At 44.3% G+C, this 17,125-nt stretch overlaps 1 protein-coding gene across 1 annotated transcript; it reads left to right on the top strand.

Moving 5' to 3' along the window:
* Window positions 1-245: 245 nt before the first annotated feature.
* LOC121556194 (tripartite motif-containing protein 66) lies at window positions 246-16,835 on the top strand. Its single transcript, XM_045217214.1, is given in 17 exon segments — window positions 246-1,984; window positions 4,302-4,431; window positions 4,725-4,841; window positions 5,153-5,267; window positions 5,782-5,928; window positions 6,074-6,191; window positions 6,346-7,193; window positions 9,132-9,353; window positions 10,300-10,450; window positions 12,350-12,428; window positions 12,534-12,541; window positions 12,544-12,722; window positions 12,967-13,997; window positions 14,236-14,368; window positions 14,568-14,642; window positions 14,754-14,906; window positions 15,140-16,835. Coding segments are annotated over 17 exon segments (3,984 nt in total). The 5' UTR covers window positions 246-1,743; the 3' UTR covers window positions 15,377-16,835.
* Window positions 16,836-17,125: the final 290 nt, after the last annotated feature.

Here is a 17,125-nt window from a genome sequence, read left to right as displayed (position 1 = left end):
AGCAGAAGTGATGGTGTCTTACTAGTCTTTGCCACAACTCTGTCAGCATTACAACAATGGGAGGAGTCATATCCCCCCTTCTAATAGTGTCACTTTTAGCTGTTGTATTTTAAGACCATTACAACATGATCCTCCTCTCTACTACTGTATATGGATTGTCTTTCCAGCCATGAAGTTAGTTTTGTTTCCTTGCAGTGTGCCATTCCTTCTCTTCTGCAATACTGTGATTAGATCTTAATTGATTTCATAGTTTTAGAGGGAATCGCAGGAGTGTTTCCTACTCCCATCTGGTGCTCATCAGAGCCTGACCCGGTTTTGGTGTGCTACGTGAGCATGTGTGGCTCCAGAGGGACCTGTCCCCTCCTTGTGCTGATACAGGGATGTAGAAGGAGGTCACCAGCAGCCCACCACAACCCAGCCCACCACAGCACAGCTCACCACAGCCCATCCCATCCCATCCCAGCCTGCTCCACTCCCGTTTGCAGTGCTTACAATTCCCTCCAACATTGTAGGTCATTCGGCCTCTCCTTCCATTTTGGGAAGGGCTTCCGGGGATATTTCGCCCTAGAAAAAAAATAATTATCGTATCTCCCTAATTCCCAATTATTATGCACAGGCTTATTTAAGAAAAAGGATTATGTTTTTTTGTGTGTGTGTTAGAGGGGATGGATTTGAATTTGACACTCCTCTCCTTCTGTTCTGTGAGGAGTCCTGCACACGGATGAACCTGACGAGGAGAGGAGAGCTCAGCACGCAGGCTGTCATGTAAGCCATATTCTCTTGGGCCACCTCTCGGTGCACGCTGCTTCCTGCCGCAGGTAAAAGCGTCAGTGTGAGTGCTGCTGTGCTGTGTGTGAGTGTCAGGCTGTGCTGTCCTCTCCCTCCCACAGCGAGAGCAGCTCTGCTGGTTACCAGCTCCACCGTTCACTAGAGGACACATTATCCCAGCGCTGACATGGAGAAGGTAAGGCGTTCATTCTATTAACATTCCTATGACATGGATGACACAGATTAGCTCAACTCTCTTTTTTCCCCACAAGCAGATTTTCTATTCTACTATTGTTTGTGCCTCTGTGTGTAGAGGCAATTGCAGAAATAGAACGACTGTATATGCATAGACTTATTATTTGCTGTCTTAGCCCGAGGGTTTTCAGACTCTCTCAACTCTTTGATGTGCTTCAGTGTATTTCTAACAAAGTGAATATGAATATTTTTCCAAATAACTCTGAGGGGTTCATGTTAACTGTTAGCTGTAATGTGGTGAGGGTGAAAATATACACAATGTGTTCTAAAACAAGAAAGGATAATACTGTGTAATTGGCATGACTTCAGTAGGACCTGTTTTCTTATATTGTTGCAGCTGTATTTTGATATGTGATTTCAGTACATTTGATTTGAAAGTGCACTTCATTCTGTGCTACTAGTTGACTTTAAGCTGCATTAAAAGGGAAATGAATCAGCTGGTTGAGCAGCTTGTGTCTGTGAGTCTCAACATGGCTTCATTTTGAGGAACTTGATCGAATGCATCTGACATTCTCTGGGAATAGCTCAGAATGTGTGAGCATCGACACAAATAACAGCTCTGAGGAGTGTGATGTAGCCCAAAGTACAGAGGGAGGTAACACAAATATTTCTGACATATGTCACCCCATCTTTATATCAGACGACCTTGCTGTTTTGTCTGTGTGCGTGTGTGCGTGCTTGGTGTGTGTGTGTGTGCGTGCGTGCTTGGAGTGTCAATACATGACAGGTCTTCTCTGTGTGTGGCAGCGTTGCTCAGAGTGCCCAGAGCCCCGGCTAGCCCAGAGCCTGTGTACATTCTGCAACAAGTGGCTGTGCTACCAGTGCACAGACATGCACCAGCACCAGAGAGCCACCCCTCAGTGCTCAGACCTGCACCAACACCAGAAGCCCACTACCCAATGTGCCGACCTGCACCAGAGGGACCAGATGGCCCCCAGCTCCTTGCCTCCACCCGAACCAGGCAAGCATCCCTCTCTCCCAGATAGGTTCCCCGATCCCTCACTGCCTCTCCAGTCTCCACATCCGGGTGTCTCTGGCAGGTTGTGTGAGGATGGGCTTCGTTTCCCCGGGGTCATCATCAGACCTGTTTGGTTTCTTTGTTTCAACTTTTTCCCATGTTTGTTTGTTAATCATGTCTCAGTAGGAAGGATTGTGATGAATTATGCATGTAGCCTGTAATGGTTGGCGGTACAGTAATGGTTCCTGCAGATCCTTATATTGTATTACAATTCCTTTTATCATGTGGCCCACATTCAGAGAATGAACACTAAGAGAATGATACTATTTTTGTAGCAACAGTGTGGTATTATTTGCGGATGCTGAAAATTACGTTTCTAGGTCTCCGCTCTTGGATGCTAAAAGGTGAAATCATACTGTAACTCTGTGATCACGTCTCACCTCTATTGTCATCTCTAAGTGTTGCTGTGTTAGTGTGTTAGTGTTTTGGTTTTGTGTTTTCGTGAGAACAACAGTTTGAAAGTGTTGTGGGTGAGAAAGCGCTGCTCTGCAGGCAGGATGTGGTCACTCAGCTCTGAGCACTGGGGCTGTGCTACGCAGTGTACAATAGGCCTTGTGGAGAGCATTGTGCAAAAGGCACTGCTCATTGGACTGGTGTGTCCAGCAGAGTGCAGTAGGGTTGCGTTCAGCAGATAGCTATGTTCAGCTGAGACTTTAGTAAGGCTCTGTGGGCCTGTGTGCAGCAGTTTGCAGTATGAACTATGATGTGCTTGCTTTGTTATAGGGTTGTGTTGAGCGCTTTACTGTTCTGTTGAGTCAGTGTTTAATTGACTGTACTAACTAGGGCCATGCTTAGCAGTGTGTGTGTGTGTGTGTGTGTGTGTGTGTGTGTGTGTGTGTGTGTGTGTGTGTGTGTGTGTGTGTGTGTGTGTGTGTGTGTGTGTGTGTGCAGCAGCAGTACTGTGTATTGTTGGGGGCTGTGTTTACTCATTATAACCCTGTGGTCTCTCTATCACGTTGTGATCTGTTTCCTGCCCCTTGTGGTGTGTGTGTGCGTTTGTGTGTGTGTGTGTGCATTTGTGCCTGCGTGTGTGTCTGTGACTGTGGGAGAACGTTCTGCATCACCCCAGAGTATAGACATAGGACCAACTTGAATGTGTACAGTAGATAGCCATCTGGACATCCACCCAGTCTTCTCAGTCAACCCCTCATAGCAATGCTTAGGCCTACTCCGAGTGTAATGCACACTGTTTCATGACACAATAATTACCCAAGAGGGAAAATAAACACCAGCATCAGGATAAAATAGTCATTATTGTTCTTAAAAGTCAATTAAAGGCTTCAGTCAATTTGGGTCCAGTTTTGAAGTAAATAAACATATGCCACATGGTGATTACTTGGACTCTGTCCCAAATGATACCCTATTTCTACATAGTGCACTACTTTTGGCCAGAGCCCTATAGGGAACAGGTGCTATTTGGGACACACCTTAGTGTGAGGAAGTGATAACCTTGGGCAGGAAGTCTCATATGTGCTGCATAAGAATCACATTTACAGCTATTTATACAGATCATTTGCATAAGAGTAGGAACTCTCATTATATTGCAAATCAAATGACTAATGCTGCATTTATTTTTAAAACATGGCCGTTTATGCATGCACACATGAAAGTAATTTGTTCTCCAGCAGCATTTGTTACTGTCTACATCCTGCGGTGTGAAGGTTTTGTTTGATTCTTCAAAAGCCAACGAACAAAGTTATTAATCTAGATTGGCACTGGTCTTTCATTTCTCCGATCAAATAATTTCTCTCTCTGCCCTATTTTCCATCTGTTTACCCATTCTTCAAGCCCAGAAATATTTACTAGATTTAAAGCATGCCATATTTCCCCAACCTAAAATAGTTTTGGAATGATGATGATACTGAATGACTCATCAAATGCATGTTACTTGAGGCCAATATCAGATTCAATGTATTTTTCAACTCTAAAATAGAGTAGAGTGAGATTGCAGATAATTTTTTAACTAAATGAAACAAAACTTAACAGGAAACATTCAGCGAAATAGTAGTTTATCTTGTAGCTTGATATAAAAATAGAATAAAACGTTGATATACATAAACTGTGCTCTGCCAGACAGTAATGTTATACAGTTGTCTTTTAGTAGGCCACTTTTGTTTGCATGATATATCTTTGTGAATTTATTTGATTGTACAGCACCAATTCCTCCCAACACCTTTAGCTGTATGTGTGAATTGCTTGTTTAGTCCTTCTCTGTGGTAATGCTATGTTTCTCTCCCCCCTCCCCCTCTCTGCCCGCTAGGCCCTGGGTCGTGTGGCCGCCCCCTCCTCATGTGCCACTCTCACAGACAGGAGCCCTTGGAGCTCTTCTGCGAGTCTTGTGACCTCATGTGCTGCAGCAGCTGTCACCTGTCCGCCCACAAGAACCACAGGTCAGTCCTTAGACACGGCACAAGGGCATTACAGTGAGGGGCTAACAGCAGGTTAAAAACCTCCTGCATTGTGTCTGGTGCATAACTTCAGCCTGCCTAATTCTAATTCAGTTAATATGATACGTTGCCCTGTAGACTGTGATTTTGCAGTGCATTAGTGGTCCCAAAAGCCCCTAACGTCATGCAGTAACTAGCCCTCAAGGAGATGCTTTAAATGAAACGGTGTAAAGTGGTGAGGATAAGGGGGTTTCTATTGTATTATTTGACCCACTGTGATGGCTGTTTGTCCTCAGGTTGGTGCACGTTGGTAAGGCCCTGCAGGACCAACAGTGGCAGTTTGAGAGCCTGGTGGCTCAGCTGGAGGAGAGGAGGTCTGCAGTGGAGAGCACAGCCAAACAGATAGAGGACAGGTAAGCTCCACTTGTACAATACAGACAGATGTGGAGAATGATCAAGTGTATACGCTGATCTCATAAAGCAAGTGTAAAGCCAACAGCTGGTGGTCTCAGAAACTTGGCTAGAATTTACCAGAGCAATGTTGATGACATGTATATGTCCTCTCAAAGATCATATACAAAACACTATCCAACTCTGAATGAAATACCCATCTAACATTTGTAAAGCATCCAAGTGCAATAAAGCACTTATACACCACAATTCCTCAACTGTTTTGGTTTCTCTGTCAGTAATCAGAATGTCATTTTCTCTGTGCTCCTCTCAGGCTGCACGGTGTAAAGATCACGCAGAGGAAGGCTGAGAACCAGATTAAAATGGCAAAGATGATTATGATGAATGAGCTGAACAAACGGGCCAACCTATTAATAGAGCAACTGGAGGTAATGACTTTCCCCCTCTCTCTCTCTCTCTCTCTCTCTCTCTCTCTCTCTCTCTCTCTCTCTCTCTCTCTCTCTCTCTCTCTCTCTCTCTCTCTCTCTCTCTCTCTCTCTCTCTCTCTCTCTCTCTCTCTCTCTCTCTCTCTCTCTCTCTCTCTCTCTCTCTCTCTCTCTCTCTCTCTTCTCTCTCTCTCTCTCTCTCTCTCTCTCTCTCTCTCTCTCCTCTCTCTCTATGTTTCCGGGGGCATTCATCTCCAGTGTCTAGCTGACCATGAATGTACATGTTCCCAATCAGGAGCGCGCCCAACATTATCTAATCAGCCCTGACCGCTCGCGATGGAGAGGCAATAATGATCTGTCAAAAAAGCAGGGATCTTAAGAATGAAATCCGGCGAAAAATGAGCCATTGATTAGCCCCTCTCTCTCCATCTGTACTACGCGCTCTCCATGCCAGCAATTACACATGAGCATGTTTCTGTCTGCCTCTGTGTGTGTGTGTGTGTATTTGTGTGTGTAGAAGATCTCTGAGGACTTCCAGCGGCGTCTGGAGGACCAGCTGCAGGGGGCGATAGAGATGTGCAGCCAGCTGGACCACGTGCAGAACTTCATCAGCTGGGCAACGGCCCACCACCTCAAGAACCCACTGCTCTTCAGCAGGGAGCTGGTAGGTCTGAAGGGACAGAGGGGTGGGTGTGCAGGTCAAACACAAGGCCATTCTTTTGCCGATGTGTAAAATGCAAGGCCATTTTTTTGGAGTTGATTATGGAAAAAATGTCATTTTGGCTTACAGTACACCTCTCCTCCTTTAGATTTCTCTCCAGATGCAGCGCCTGCTTGAACCCCCGCTCCACTCAGACGCCTGGCTCCCGGTGAAGATCAAGTTCAACTGGGATGCCAGCTACTGGACTAAGCAGATCTCAACTTTGGGTAAACTAAGGCTTAAATGACTTGGCTGCAATAGCTTGGCTGCAGTGACTGGTTGTAAACTGGTTGTATGTAATTACTGAAAGTGTTGCATTTAATGCCGTCCTACTGGAGACCAGTCCTTGTTCCTAAACTACAAGTATCTCTGTTGTTCTAGGTCAGCTCACTGCCGAGGGGGGAAATCGCTCCTACTCTGAGGGCGTGGCCTTCCCCAGCATCCTGAGGCCCCAGCCTATCACCTGCTTGTCCCTGCCATCTGTGTGCCATGGAGGGCGGGAGCAGGGCTGTGCCTTCCAGGCCTGCTGTCAGCCCCAGATGTGCTGCCTCCACTGCATACCCCCACAGCCAGCTGTGCAGCTGGACAAGACCCAGCGGGAACCCAACCCCTACTCTGCCAGGTGTGCCCAGTCCACCCTCAGCTCTCCTTCCCTGGCCCTGCACCAGAGTCAGCTGCTGAGGTGCTGGGGCCCTGACAGTCCTCCAGGTCCACCAGCCGTGGTGCCCTCCTCCATGCAGCGTCCCCAGCAGCCAGCACATCTCCCGGCTGCTGACCCAGGCCTGCTCAGCTACAGCTCCAACAGTGGAGGTCTTGGACTCCAGCCCCCAGCCACAGCCCTGTACCAGCCACAGATTCAGCCGCTTCCTGACACTCTTGCACAGCCAGCAACAGACGGGGCCAGGGAAGGCCAGGGCCAACAGGCCAGCAGAGAGAGAGAGCAGACTCCTGGGCAGCCAGCTGTGGACAGAGAGGTGTTGACAGAGAAGATCCAGGAGGGGGGCAGGGAGAAGACCTATGCACAGACAGTGGTGGACAGAGAGGTGCTGACAGAAGGGATCCAGCAGGAGAGGAGAGCGCAGACGCACACCCAGCAGCAGCAGCAACAACAGCAGCAACAGCAGCAGCTCCTGGCTCCCCTAGAGGCTGAGCTGACAGTGGAGCAGCAGGGGGAAGAGCAGCAGGAGGCCAGGACTACACAGCCATCCAGAGACTGCAGAGATGGCAGGGTGAGTTGACCAGAGCACACGATAATGAACATTGTTTCTTCGCATCAGAGATGCTTAAACCATATCAACTTAGTAAAGCTGTCCATGTTTGCTCAGCGATAGTGCACTTTTGGAAGGAGAACAGTTTTTGGCCCCAGTTGGAGTTCCCCCATTGTTGTCTGTTGACCAGAGAGCTGTATAGGTCCCACAACCTCATTTGGCTTTCACTCTGTTGACTCCCCAGTGATGACACATGTCCCTCCTCATTCTCTATGGCCTTATAGACCTCACCACACACTCTGAGCTTAGAGGTGTCAAAACACACGCTCTTGCTCACAAACACCTCTCAGACTCACAGTAACACACATGCCTCAGCTCTGCCTCGCTTCTGGCCATGCACACATACACTCACACACAAACCACAGGTCTCACACCTGTCCTGAGGAGAATAGTGCAAGGTACAGCCATTGTTTCACTTCAGTTGTGCATTATGGCAGAATAAAAAGCCAATGGGTTGAGGGAAGGCTGGATACAGTAAATTGGTTTCATGGTGTTATAATTGAAGCTCAAAGCACATTGTACCTCAGGGAGCTTTGCATGATTGCAAGTCTTAAACCCAGGCTGACAGCAGTATTTCCTGTCTCAATATCTACATACAGCGGATATTGAAATAATGCTGGCAATAAATTTATTTATGCCAAATGTTCAGTCACAGTGGTTGACAGCTGCCCTGAAAACAGATGGTGCTACAGAAACCTGAGTGGCTTCCGTTTTGAAGAAGGGACGATGCTTAAGAAAGAGCCACACTAACACAATCAAAGCACCAGCTATGCTGAAATATATAAAAAACTTAAGTGCAGCATTGCAGTAAAGTTAAAAAAAGATGATACTGTTTATTATTAGTACCCTTGGTACCAGCGATTGAGCAACCGAATGATCACCGATCAAAAATGTTCCTCCTGCATGATTACAACAACAGAGGCACATTATTTCCGCCTTGCCAAGACACAGTGAGTGAAAGTGAAAAGAAAAAGCGCTTGGGCGCAGCCACATACGTACTTAACCTGGTAATAATGAGACACTTGGGGAATTGGTGGAGCTGGCAGGTTGATTTCAGCTCTGGGTACCCTTCTCTCAGATACATCCCTGTCTTCTGTCTCTCTCCCTCGTCCTCTAGAAGAGGATTATAGCTATTTTCTCTGCATTTAGACTCCTTCACACCTCTCCTCGGGGCGCGGATCAGGTAAGTGTTTTAATCATGTGGTAATTATGAGCACATGCTCCGTGTCAGCTGACCTAAATCTCCATGGTGTGTCAGCTGGCCTACATCTCCATGGTGTGTGGCGAACTGTGAAAAATAAGACAGAGAAAAAATGGAGTGGAGGAGAGGTGAGAGGAAGAGGAGGGGTGCTGAAAACACAGGCTAGTGCTGGAGCTTAGTCAGGCGTATGGCAGCATTAGCACAGGGACACAGTTGCTGGGGGCTTTTTGGAAAACAGGCATTAGTGAAATGGTGATGAGAGGAGAAGGCCAATGGAGGAGAGACAGAAAGAGAGTCTAATCTGTGATGTGCTAATGCCGCTTATTCAAAGGAGCCTAGCTAACGCACTTCTGACGGTGGATTTACATACGATAATTGGTGTTGTAACTAAACCCTTCATTATCAGTAGAATAACGGTGTTGTGAGCAGTTGTGTGGGCCATCTCTCGCTGAAATGAATGGGCTTTGTAGCGATTGTGTTGTTTTTAATCAGACAGGCCGGGCTCACAGAATGGATTCTGAGTGGTGTCCTTAGTGCGTGCGTGTGAGACTGAAGGTTGTTCCGCCTCACACCTCCCACCACCGCACTGTCTCTCTGTTGCTATGACATTAATAGATGCACCTGTGTTGTATGATGCTCAGTCAGCAAGAGTACAGTGTGCTGAGGCGGTCTGCCTTTGTGTTTCTGTGTCCTGACAGAGATCCACTTCACTGGAGATGTCTGTGACGGCCCATGGGTTCAGTGTTGATGCTCAGAGCAGCAGGCCCAGCTCACTGTGTGGGAGGAAGAGTCGATCCCAGAGCAACCCACCAGAACTGGCAGGCTCCTCCAGCAGCCCCTCCACAGACAGGCCCCTGGGGGCCACCCACAGCCTAGCAACAGCAACAGCAGCCATGGAACGGGGTCGCAGGGCAGACCAGGTAACCCATTAACCCATTAATGAACAGAGACCTGCTGCCATAGAGATCCTATAATTCATGTCATTCTATGCCTACTGCTACCAAGGAGAGTGCAGATAAAAGCTTATGGCCGACTTGAGAAAAGCAATTATCAATAAATGACTGGCATCTATTATAAAATGTTCAACGGACAATTAATGGACACTTATAGTCATGCATATTCTCTTCAACTTGCATTATTACATGTCAGCTTCTTAAGTCTGTCTAGCTGTTAAGGCTGTTCTGATAAGGCTTTTATAAGAGACATGCCATTATACAGTTCCATTAGGGACATTACAGTATAGCTACAAAGAAAATAACATTGTAAAAGAAAACATTATTCCAAATACTGTATCTATTACAATATGTCAGATGAAAAAGTTATTTTAAGGCACAGTCTCAGCAGTTTGGGATTAGATTTTAAAGAGATACATATGTGGTAGAGAGGTTTGGCTCTCAGACTTAAAACCTTGTTCTTGTTACACACATGGCACTGTAAATTCTTTGCAGAGGGTAAAACACATTACCAAAAAACAGAACTGATACAGCAATGAGTCCATTTGCTTTTATTGCAAACAAATTGGACACAGCTGCTAGTGTTGCTGTTTAAAGGTAAATGTATCTGATTACAGATGTATTCTTTTAATTGCATTCCAACAAAATTACCTTTTTGGGTCAATCAGATTCCACGTTTTTGGCGGCAACACCTTTTCTTATTGTTGTCTCTGCAGTTGCCTTTGTAGCATGATGTAGTACAATACCCATAATGCTTTGTAACGATATCTGGTTTATCTTACTAAACACATTCCTAAAGCTAACACTAAGGTGTCACGTCTCCTTATTTTGACAGACTTTGGATGTAAAATATGGTTGGTGTCTGTGCTTGATAAAGTAGTTGATGTTGACGATGACTGATTCCCTCCCTTAGCATGGTTGTATGGATCTCAGGCGGAGGAGGCTGTCTTCTGATGGAGTGATACGATCTGTGGCCTCCTGGGAGAGATCCTTAGCCACTCCTCCCTCCAGAGGCCAGCCCAGCCTGCGCCTGTCACCTTTGACCATCTACAAGACAGAGCCAGGTACTGAGCCACTTAACTTCCAAATATTATACATTTATTATTTATTTATGTATTATTATACAATATAATTTACATTTCTCACATTATTGATTTATTTACGTATGCACTTTACACTGCAATTCAGATCTACCTGCCAATATTGTACACCATGGCAATAATAAACTACACCTTACTATAGATATATATATATATAAATATATATACAGTACCAGTCAAAAGTTTGGACACACCTATTCATTCAAGGGTTTTTCTTTATTTTTTGCTATTTTCTACATTGTAGAATAATAGTGAAGACATCAAAACTATGAAATAACACATATAAAATCATGTAGTAACCAAAAAAGTGTTTAAAAAATCAAAATATATTTTAGATTTTAGATTCTTCAAAGTAGCCACCCTTTGCCTTGATGACAGCTTTGCACACTCTTGGCATTCTCTCAACCAGCTTCACCTGAAATGCTTTTCCAACAGTCTTGAAGGAGTTCCCACATATGCTGAGCACTTGTTGGCTGCTTTTCCTTCACTCATCCCAAACATCTCATTTGGTTAGAGGTCGGGTGATTGTGGAGGCCAGGTCATCTGATGCAGCACTCCATCACTCTCCTTCTTGGTAAAATAGCCCTTACACAGCCTGGAGGTGTGTTGGGTCATTGTCCTGTTGAAAAACAAATGATAGTCCCACTAAGCCCAAACCAGATGGGATGGCGTATCGCTGCAGAATGCTGTGGTAGCCATGCTGGTTAAGTGTGCCTTGAATTCTAAATAAATCACAGACAGTGTCACCAGCAAAGCACACCCACACCATCACACCTCCTCCTTCATGCTTCACGGTGGGAAGACACGGCGGTTGTAACCAAACATTTCTAATTTGGACTCCAGACCAAAGGACAGATTTCCACTGGTCTAATGTCCATTGCTCATGTTTCTTGGCCCAAGCAAGTCTCTTCTTATTATTGGTGTCCTTTAGTAGTGGTTTCTTTGTAGCAATTTGACCATGAAAGCCTGATTCACGCAGTTTCCTCTGAACAGTTGACGTTGAGATGTGTCTGTTACTTGAACTCTGTGAAGCATTTCTTTGGGCTGCAATTTCTGAGGCTGGCAACTCTAATGAACTTATCCTCTGCAGCAGAGGTAACTCTGGGTCTTCCTTTCCTGTGCCGGCCCTCATGAGAGCCAGTTTCATCATAGCGCTTGATGATTCTTGCGACTGCACTTGAAGAAACTTTCAAAGTTCCGGATTGACTGACCTTGATGTCTTAAAGTAATGATGGACTGTCGTTTCTCTTTGCTTATTTGAGCTGTTGTTGCCATAATATGGACTTGGTCTTTTACTAAATAGGGCTATCTTCTGTATACCACCCCTACTTTGTCACAACACAACTGATTGGCTCAAACGCATTAAGAAGGAAAGAAATTCCACAAATTCACTTTTAACAAGGCACACCTGTTAATTGAAATGCATTCCAGGTGACTACCTCATGAAGCTGGTTGAGAGAATGCCAAGAGTGTGCAAAGCTGTCATCAAGGCAAAGGGTGGCAACTTTGAAGAATCTAAAAGAAAAAATATATTTTGATTTTTAAACACTTTTTTGGTTACTACATCATTCCATATGTGTTATTTCATAGTTTTGATGTCTTCACTATTATTCTACAATGTAGAAAATAGTAAAAATAAAGAAAAACCCTTTAATGAATAGGTGTGTCCAAACCTTTGACTGGTACTGTATATATATATATATATATAACTGTAGATAAATATTTTCTGATTATGTAGTAACAATATGCTCTCATATGAACACTGAGAGATGAATACAGTATCATCATCACTAATATCCAAATTCTGCTTTCACATCAGCTAAATGGATTCATCAAATGATTATTCTTTCCCCTGTTTACCAGATTATGTCTATGCATATGATGAGACTGGGCATGACGTCAAAGGAAAATACAGAATACCAAGAAAGACTCGAGACAACAGGTACATTCTATTTAAACATCACACTAATCTTCAAAAAAGAAGTTGAAGTCAAAAGGGAAAAAGCTAAAGTTATGTTGCGTCATCACTTCCCTCTTGATACATCAGTGACAGAGAGTTCAGAAGGAACCTGGGAGTTCCAGTTCCAAGGTTCCAGTGGTGTGTTTGGAAAGGCTGAAGATCCTGGTGTCCCGGATCCCACCACAGGGGCGGCGACAGAGTGACCCTCTGCCAGGCACTGCGACAGAAAGGACCGGACCTGTTCCACAGAGGGGATGGAAGGACAAGATGACTGAGGTAAGCTCCACTAAAACACTGTGAGCTCTCTTCTCTTCCAGAAAGTCTATGATGTCAGATTATACTAGTTTCATAACCACAATAAACATTATGTCTGAACTAGTTTTGTTCACCAGCTGGCTCTTATAAGCGGCAGCAATTAGACTAGAAGAGGCTAGGTCTGAACTAAATTGCAATGTGTTTCAGATCAGGGTATAATTCTACTGGCATGTTTTACATTTCAAACTCTGTACTTTGTCTACAGGGAATATCAAAAGAAGCCGAGGTCTCAACGGTCAACCCATCTCTGGAGAAACAATACTCAGAGAGACACACAATCAATCTATCTCTCCCACCTCCAGTAATCAATGATTGGCCTGAGCATGGAAGACACAGTCCTCACAAAGAGCTCACACTGCAAGTACCCGCCACTGATCTTATATCACCTCCACCTTTCTCTGCACCTGACCTTGACTCTGACTCAGATCCCAGGTCAATCTCAGAAGCTGTTTCTGACCCTGAACTGGACTCGGACCCACAACGAGAATCGGATCCTCAGCAAGAGTCTGACTCACAACCAGAATCTGACCCTCAAGCTGAGTCTGCATCGGAGGCTGATCTGGAATCAGTTGCTGATGAGGAATCTCCTGATGAGGCTGCTACAGAATCTGAACCTAGTGTGGAATCTGAACCTAGTGTAGAATCAGAACCTAGTGTGGAATCAGAACCTAGTGTGGAATCAGAACCTAGTGTGGAATCAGAACCTAGAGTGGAATCAGAAGGTGGTGAAGAATCAGAGAATGGTTTAGAATCAGAGAATGGTGAAGACCTGGATGCTGATGCGGAATCGGAGGCTGATATGGAATCGGACCTCCAACCTGATCCTGACTCAGATCCCCGTTTTCCATCTGAAACACGTCCAGGATTAGATTCAGACCTGGAATCAGACTGTGCACAACCCCCTGAATCACTAGGGTCTGCAGAATCTGGACCAGATCTGGAATCGGAGCCAGACTCAGCCCCTGACCCAACCTCTATCAATCCTGACCCAGCCTCTCTAAGTCCTGACCCAGGAGTGGAGTCCTCTCCAGCCCAGAGGGTCCTGCCTGCAGACCCTGGTCCACAGAGGCATTGTGAAGGAGCCGAGCAGGCCCTGCCTGGCGCAGAGACCATGGAGATGGAGAGTGAAGACTTCTGTGCCGTGTGTCTGATCGGAGGAGACCTTCTGTGCTGTGACAGCTGTCCCAAAGTCTTCCACCTGTCCTGCCATGTGCCCTCTCTCCTCAGCTTCCCCACGTAAGTCCTCTCACCACCATAAGTCATAGACTGGGTCCCAAATGGCATCCGATTCCCTATATAATGCATTACTTTTGACCAGGGCTCATAGGGCTCTGGTCAAAAGTAGTGCACTATACAGAGAATAGGGTGCCATTTGGGACACCGCCTCACTTCTCTCATTCATCAGTCCTGTCTACACTACTGCTCTGTGGTTGAGGATAACCAATGTCTGCCTCTATGTCCTCTCCCACTTCAGGGGTGACTGGGTGTGTACCTTCTGCAGAGATATCCAGCAGCCAGAGGTGGAGTATGACTGTGAGAACCAGAGGCTGGCTGTAGAACGTTCAGGAAAGCCACTGCCTCATGGGCTCTCTGCTTGTGACCAGAGAGTAAGTATTATTCTTCATTATGAAAATTGAAATGAAATATCTTCAAGTCTCAACTGACACTGGACTCAAAATATTATCGGTAATGACCAGTCAGTAGTGTCAAGGAGGGCTCAATGTCTTCTGTATGTGTGGTTTCACACCTACTAGTTACAGTAAGTGTTATTTATCATAAGCAATCAATGTTGTTCCCTCTCTGTAGAAATGTGAGAGGTTGACTCTGTTGATCTGCAGCAACATGCTAAGTGCTCCCTTCCATGAGCCGGTCAGTCCACTGGTGAGTGATCCCCATCTTATTCTTAATCAGCATGTTAGTATTCACACTACTCCACAAAAACACAGTGATCTGGTTTAATAAAATGTGATTTGTGTGTGTTTTGAAACCTAGGCTCGCCACTACTACCAGATAATCAAAAGGCCCATGGATCTGTCTGTGATCAGGGCCAAACTCAGTAAGAGGAGCACTCACCACTACTATTCACCTGAGGAGTTTGTGGCTGATGTCTCCCTCATGTTCAGGAACTGTGCAAAGTTCAATTATGTAAGTGATATAGATTAAGTGATAGAGGTTAAACTTTATATGTTAGTGATAGAGGTTAAACTTTATATATTGACCACTCTTTCAGTGCTATATTACAAAGGCATATTTTATTGTATCATTTACATTTTGAAATGTCCCACAATGCAATAATAAGTACTGATCCAGGTCACAGTAGTAAAACCTGAGATGAGCTGTGTTTAATGTCTGGTTTCACTGTCTGGTCTGTCCTCCAGCCGGACTCAGAGGTGGCCCAGGCAGGTCGCAGCCTGGAGACATTTTTCAGCTCCAGACTCAGGGAGGTGTTCCCAGACAGGGCCTTCCCTGCAGCCGAGGAGGACTCTGACAGCGATGAATACGACGAGGTGTACAGAGCAGCCGAGGGCGGCTTCCCCTGGCCAGAGAAGAGAGAGCAGTGCCACAGGAAGAGGAAGAGGAGGCACTCTCTCAACTGGAGGAAGCATAACTTCTAGTTGGGGGCAGTGGGGCAGAGCCTACACTGGCTATTATGAAGGACAGTATGACATGATATTGCACTGGACGTTTCCATCCAAGAGAGGAAGCTGAGTTTTTATGAAGGGATTGTATGTACATATTTACATTTTGAGAATTGTACTTGTTCATTATAAATGTTACCTGCTCTTAATTTGACCTGATATTTGTGTCAAATATTATTGTATAACTATAATCTGACATACATCTTTATACTTATTATGCCTTTATAAACTGTGTTTCTGGTATTTGTTTTTTGTTTCAGATATATTTGTAGATTCTACCTATATTTGTAGATTCTCCATCATATATACAGCAAAACATATAAGGTCAGTATTGATAAATGGTAAACATATTTATAAATGTTAAACTCTACATTATCTTGTTTTATATATTACTATTGATAGTTTTTAGTGGCTGAATGATTGCAGGCAGTTAGTAAATACAGACTATTAATGTTAATATTTCTGTCTTTCATTTTATATATATATATATAATATGTCTCTCTGTCCTATATGCACTTATAGTACAGTATAGAATGTTATGTACGGACTCCCTTTTTTTTACAGTAATGATTTGAGTGACTGACAGAGGGCGCCCTATCTTCAGCAGCAATGACAGAGCACAAAGGAAAAGGTTAAGTTCATATTGAACCAAGGGGGCTATTCAAAGAAGATTAAGATAAATATAAAAAAGAAAATATCTTTATTTGAAATTGCCACAATAGTATTGCAAGGCACGTATGCTTTAGATTTGCATTGATTAAATCCTAATGAAATTATACTTCATTAGTATAAGGCCAGTATTAATAATGATTCTTTCTCAGGCTTAATGGGAGTGTGAGGTATTTGATCCAGTGTGAATAAGCAGAAAGAGCTGGAGAAGTTAAGAGAGACTTAAGAGGAATGTTATGTTATTTGAACTTTATGTGGTTTCTATGTAGAATGTACATGTTCGTTTTTCTTTTATGTAAAATGGCTGCTGCAATAAGGTAGAGCTGGCTGTATTTTTTTAAAGGTTGCTGCAAAATAACAGCTGAAATTAACTGTCGGATCAAGCTAAGTTTGCCATTTGAATAAACAAACAGACTTAATAAGATTGTAGGTATTGTTTCTCAGTAGTATTGAATTTGGACTTTTCAATATGGAATATCTCTGCTTCCATCTCTAATATTGAATCCTAAAAGCTACAAAGACCCTCTCAGAGGTTGTTGGTATCAATAAATGTCAATTTAAAAGAGAACAGTTGAAGAGAAAAGTGCTGTATTTGAAACAGTCCTGACTATTCTTCTACGGTTCCTTTTGATTCCTCATTTCTATTCTGTTTGAAGTTATTTTATGGGGTTATGGAAATAATAAATGTCTATCTTTAACCGACAAATGCATGTTTTGTATCAACATAGTCTTCTTGCCAGTTACTACCTAAAATATATGTATTAAGCTTAAAGGTATGCTGAGTCATTTCTGGAGTTTTTTGGGGCTTTGACAGAATGGGGTTGTGATTAGTTGCCGACAGTCAAGTGTCAGTCAGCGTCCCACCTCTTCTCCATATGGGCGGTGCTGCTGTGGACTTGACAAGATGCAGGATGCTTTGCCTACTGGAGACATGGAGCCAGAGCATCAGTGGGTATTAGTGCAGAAGACTTCTCAGGATTGTGAGTTTGTTCAAATATTTAATTTACATTAAGACATAAAGGAAAATAATCTCCTAAAATAACCACATTTATGTTG

Source organism: Coregonus clupeaformis, unplaced genomic scaffold, assembly GCF_020615455.1.
Source record: "Coregonus clupeaformis isolate EN_2021a unplaced genomic scaffold, ASM2061545v1 scaf0965, whole genome shotgun sequence".
NCBI classification, from domain to species: Eukaryota; Metazoa; Chordata; class Actinopteri; order Salmoniformes; family Salmonidae; genus Coregonus; species Coregonus clupeaformis.
This window is presented reverse-complemented; position numbering and strand designations above follow the sequence as displayed.